This window comes from Gavialis gangeticus, unplaced genomic scaffold (genome assembly GCF_001723915.1).
Source record: "Gavialis gangeticus isolate Ggan-Ray unplaced genomic scaffold, GavGan_comp1, whole genome shotgun sequence".
Taxonomy (NCBI): domain Eukaryota; kingdom Metazoa; phylum Chordata; order Crocodylia; family Gavialidae; genus Gavialis; species Gavialis gangeticus.
This window is the reverse complement of record NW_017728992.1, coordinates 43027239-43033122: the sequence shown is the minus strand read 5'-3', so window position 1 is coordinate 43033122 and position 5884 is coordinate 43027239. Positions and strand designations below refer to the sequence as shown.

Sequence of the window (5884 nt, the reverse complement as noted above, 5' to 3'; positions counted from 1 at the left end):
CTCGATCTTCCGAGGTCCCTTCCAGCCCTAATGTCTATGAAATCCATGAAATGTGCCATGCAATTCACAAATGTATTATATTACAGAAATGGGCAATAGTTTAACCACACGTTTGTTTAGTGGACTCCACTGCATTAGTAACAAATTAAAAGGAAGGTTCAAGACAACTAATACGATGCTAGAGTGTGAAGAGAGAATATCTGTTGCCCTCAGTAATTTCAAAAGTGATCCTTACATTAAAGACTGCCTTGATTTTAATAGTTTAATTAATTTTATATTAGAGTGTTGTCTAATTTTGTCATTAAAGTTTCTTCAAGACATGTATCTTAACAAAAGTAGAGGTATTATACAGTAGAGCCAATGCTTCGATTTTCATGCGAATTTCCCTACATGAATTTCCTACCAATTTTCTGTGGTTGGAGAGTTACTTTTATCAACTGGGCAAAAAGTATTATAGTTCAGCAACTCCTTGCAACTTGCCAGCAGTTCTACAGAAAAAAATCCAGTCTTTTGAAGTCCAGCACCTTCCAAATACAATTCAGCATTTTAAAATGCATTTTATTTGAGACTCTGGGAGGGAAATGATTCTAAATAGCACACAAATGGGAACCTGGACAACACAATCATGTGGACAGGATTAAGTTCCATTTGTATAATTGCAAGATATAAAAAAAGTTATCTGTAGCTCCAGGAAGTAGCATCAAGAAGTCAAGTATATTACATTACATCTTATTTGGTTCTAGCTAATCCTCTCCCCTAGACCACCTCTGGACAGGGGGGGAAAGAAAGGAAGGCTCTCTCTCTCTCTCTCTTCTTTACTTTTCAAATACAAAGTCACAGACAATGGTAACATTACATATACAAAAGAAAACTGCAATAAGAAGCAAAAAAGGTTTTAAGCTATTGATGAAATATGAACACGGAGTTGAAGTTGGAACTCCAACCAAACTCCTAGTCTGTGAATTCAATAAAGGCAGAAATCCTTGCTGTTGTCTGTTACTTACCCCCAAAGATCTTAAGATTCAGAGAGAGAAAGCAGGAGATGAAGTCACTGCGATAAGGCAGAATGGTGGTTAGAGAGCTTTGTGCCAAACTAGTTCAGCCCTGCTATAAAGTGAAACCAGTGGCAGGAGCTGGAGAGAGGAGAATAAAGGAGGATGGGATCAAATGAGTGGAGCTCAGGAACTGAGAGCTGTCTGAAGGAGAGCTTGCTAGTAAATAGGAAAAGGAGATGCTGCTGCTGCAAGACTATTTGGAGAACCCAACCTAGGATGATGAAAGTGGGCCAAAAAGGGAACTGCAGGTTAATCACTAGACACTGCCCCATGCAGGTAGCTAGAGATGGCTGTCCACAAGGGGTTAAATTTAAGGCTCTGGGCTCCCACCCTGCCACTGCTCTCTCCACTCCTCTGGATGCAACAGCAGCATTTCCATTCCTTCCTCTTGTAGGAGTGGAATGGTGTGGCGCAGCGGGGGAGCCCATGGCTTAGAAGTTAAGGTTATGGTGGGGTTGCCTGTGGTGTAGGATGGTGAGGGAGGCAGGGGGGTGGGAGAAGGTAGCGTCTATGCAGCATTAAGGCTGGGAGGCATATGGCTCATATTGTGGCAGCATACAAGGTGCGCAGCCCTAGGCCACTTAAATGCAAGACAGCCCTGCATTACAACAAAGCAATTACTTGGCTTTGATTGTGATAATGTTGGGCTTATTTGGATGTAGGCTAGGAGGATGGGAAGTATTTGATGGACAATCAAACCCAGATCCTTATTACACAAAACTTCTTGCCAGGGAGGCTTTACTAAATTAGATCATTTCCTTAAGACTAGACCAGGGAAGGCATGACATGAATTTTGTACTTCTGAGCACAGCATAAACAAACTAGTTGCTTATCATCAGCTCGCACAATAGGCAAATACTTGCCTATCGAGCATAAATTTTAGATAAGGAAGGAATAGCTACTCTCAAAATGAACAATGTTATAACATGGTTAAGATTCCACTTTGATTGTGAAAGGGAGATGTCTGTAGAGCATCTCATGCAATATGAGGGCTGTGTATTTGGGGGTACGTTTTGCTTCTTTTTGTTCATATGAAATTATCAGTTACAACTTAGTGTATTTGAAAAAAATGTGGAATAAAACTGACACAAATTAAACCACAGTGAAAATTTAACACATTTGCTATACAGAAATCATGAATTTACAAATCTTGCTGCCAAAAATGGAAGCCATATGGTAAGCTTAATATTCTAGGCCTTCCATCCCACATGAAAAATCTTACTCACCTGCTACTCGCTCATCTGTCTCCCTGTTTCCATCATCAGAGTATCTTGCAAAGTCTAAGGAATCGAGAGTACTGATGCTTCCAGCTCGATCTACAAGTGGGGGAAAAAAATGGAATTTAACCAAGGGCGAGGGGGTAGGGGTGGCCTGAAGCCTAAAGATTGTTCTCTGATTGGACTGGTACACAATCTTGGTCTCCACAATGACTCAATTTTTTTAAGAAATCTATATCTTTTAAGATTAAAATACTACCATGACCTGAACAAGGTATCCAGTTCATCAATGTAGCAGGATGGGCTATAGAAAACAATACAACCATAAAGAAAAAATATTTAATATTCAGGCTATCATTATGCTATGTCAGGAAAAAAATTAATTTCTCTTGTCCACAAAACAACCCCTTCAGTTTTCTATCAAATGCCACAAGGATTTAGTTGTTTAGTCATACCATATCTGACTATTACATAGCGCCTCCTACCACAACCCTCTGGATCCCAAGCACACGGTATACAATCACCTTAAACATGAGTTTCTAATGAGATACAGATCTGCAGCTGCCACAATCTTTTACCTCCTTCCCCTTTGAATACTTTAAGGCACATCAGCCATATGGTAACTAGAATAAATGTTTTTTTAAAATATTCCTTAATGTTAAGCAGAAACATTTGAGGGCAATGCATGCATACCTGAACTTACATTTGATAATTTTGCATGATGTTAGTTACAGTATGAACTACAGTACAGCTCATACCACAAAAGTAGCATTAAACTCAAAGGAACAACACTAAGATTCTAATTCCACTTTTGTTTTAAGCATAATATATTTGCCTTAAAAACAATATATCTGGATCAGCAGAAGTGACTGAATCTTATACACCACTCACTTTTAATAAATATTTTTTTTTTCCCCTTTTTCTTGTTTTTTTAAGGACGCATAACATTTATTTCAGTTGTAGTGGCACCCAAAATGGCCTAAAAGCTTTGAAGTGATATTGGCAGCCCTGCAGAAAAGTTAATGTTAATTGTCAATAACTGACAATCATCCACCAAAAGGAACAGTCTGATTGTCAAGGAGATATAAAAGCTGTTTTTGGCAACTTTAAAATCAACAAGCACTGAAATAGTCTCTACTCCAAAAAGTCCAACTAACAGGCATCAACCATTTGAGGAATTGGGGGTGGGGGGGGGGAGGGAATCACAGAATAGAAGGACTGGAAGGGACCACCTGTAAGATCGTCAAGTCCAGGCCTCTGCCATGGGCAGAAGGTTACCCCTCACATACTTGTAGGCAGCTATCAAGTCACCTCTCACTCTTCTCTTATGCAGACTAAACAAACACAGTTCCTGGAGTCTTTCCTCATACGGCCTGTCCTCCAGGCCTCTAATCACACAGGTGGCCCTTCTCTGTACCCTTTAGAGCAGGCTTGTCCAACATGTGGCCCTCCAAGCTGTTTTCTGAGGTCCGAGGTGCTGCAATAGGAAACGAAAGTAAATACTGGACTTTTGTTTCGAGGGGGTGATGTAATAGTGCTTCCTGCGAGGTCTTTGAATATGGCTCGCTGGCACACTGGGTGATAAAAAGTTCATGATCTGGCCCCACATTCAAAAAGGTTGGATACCCCTGCTTTAGAGCTTATCCACGTCCTTCCTGAAGTGTGGTGCCTAGAACTAGATAGATTTGAAACGTTAAGAAAACAAATTTGAGTTTTGCTAAAACATACAAAGATTTTTCTCTTTTCTTATAGATGCAAATGTATAATAAGCTTAAAGCACACGTTAATATTCATGCATACAGACCATAATAAAAGAACACTAAGGCAAGTCTGCCCAATCTAGCAAAGCACTGTTAGGCATTGCCAGAATTAAAGTTGCCTTTGTAACCTTAGTTCAGCTGCCTGGTAGAGCTACATTTCAATACACTAGTTATACTTTTTTTTCCTATCAGGTCTGGCCTCAGTGAATCTGCAGAAAAGACTATGCTCCATAGATGAGCATCTATTCAATGTTCTGTTTAGTTTTTCTTCCTTGTTAATTATTTACATGTGGTCCTACTGTTTCATTTACTACCTACTGTTCAAACACCACACTGAAGACAAGATTTATTAAATCTCCTCTCCGGGAATTCTGTGCAGCTCATCGCTACAATACGAGCGCTTTTAAAACATTAATTTACTCTTTACAACACCTCAGAGAGAAGGTGTGAAAATAACGGTTTATAGATGCGGAATCAATTCAGAAAGTTTAAGTGGCATCAACTGTATCCGCTAGTATCTAATGAGATACTGAGAAGCATTTTTTTTTTTAAAGCAAAGTTTGTGGTATGTATCACCTTCCGTTCAAAACATTGTTCCCATTGCTTTCATTTGCAGCTATGACTGCCTAGGACTTCTGTATTTCAGACCTTAAGGCTTGAAGTCAGTTACCAGTGAACAAGATGCAACAAACAGTGACCACTTGTGAAAAGTGGCTTAAATGATTTGTCCAACGAGGATGAAACTGAATTCTCCAGGGCAGTGTTCTATTGTCTCAATTCTAAAATATTCAAATCTTCTCTTAAAAGACTTCCATTTCATTCCAGCTTCTCTGACCAAGTGAAGTAGAAGCCATATAGAAAATAGCATGATTGTCAGTCACTAAAGACTATCAAAGAGTGCCTGCACAAGGGAGTTATTTAATGTTTCATAGGAAAGCTTAATTTTGGCACTACCTGTCTTCTCAGTGCTTGACTTTACAAATCTTAATAATCTTTTAACCTGAGTTTTTTAAAATGTCAAAAACAGCCCCCAGAAACGGCATCAAATCAATACCTTCACTGGTCATCAGTGGGGCTGGAACTTACAGATCTATTGTAAAAACCTCTTCTACTTTACCTAACAGGCTGTTACTTTTTGCATGGACTGCTGCTGAAGGAGTAAGAGATGTACTTTGCTAGCACAAGGTCAGCTATGCACAGGAATCCTAGGTTCCAATTCCATGCTTAGGACAGGTGTGTGCTCTCACAGCATTTCTCAACCTGTGTGTTGTGACCCAGAAGTGAGTTGCAAGAATATATGAAAGGGTTGTGAACAAGCTTTAAACATGGATCAACAAATTTTAAAAACAGATTCTCCTTTAAGGCAGAAAAACATGGGAAACTGGCTTTTCCCTTGCAGGCTGGCAGAGTTCAAGCCTGAGAGGGGCTGTTTGGGACCCCTCCCGGCCCACACACCCACCTCATACTGGGGGGGCTGGACCCTGGGGGCAGCAGGTCAGGAGCGAGGGGTACTGGGTCAAGACTGGCCATCGATGTTTACAAATGGGTTCTAGTACAAAAAGGTTGAGAACCACTATCTAGCAGACAAATCTGCTCATAATTAAGCTATACATTTTCTGCACTTGAGACAGCATATAAATCAGATAAATATATAAAAAATAAAGTTAGGCTTGTGCAGAAAGTCCAGCCTTCTGCTTCCAGGCTCCACGTCTGATATGTTTCCTCTCTCACTCCAGCACAAATTCTCTCAACCCTGCTGACTGCCTGTCTTCTGCACTAGGCCTTCAGTTTGGTTTCAGTCACTCCAACCTGCAAAAGCCTTTTCCCAGTCTCCCTGCCCAGCCAATGCACT

At 40.2% G+C, this 5884-nt stretch overlaps 1 protein-coding gene across 4 annotated transcripts in view; it reads right to left on the bottom strand.

Annotated features, from left to right (window-relative positions):
- The window catches only part of KIAA1468 (KIAA1468 ortholog), a 168138-nt gene that overhangs the window by 131261 nt on the left and 30993 nt on the right, over nucleotides 1-5884 (bottom strand). For all 4 annotated transcript variants that reach the window (XM_019521674.1, XM_019521650.1, XM_019521665.1 and 1 more), the window contains one exon: nucleotides 2282-2371. In XM_019521674.1, the coding sequence (XP_019377219.1) occupies nucleotides 2282-2371 (90 nt within the window). The remainder of the gene's footprint in view (nucleotides 1-2281; nucleotides 2372-5884) is intronic.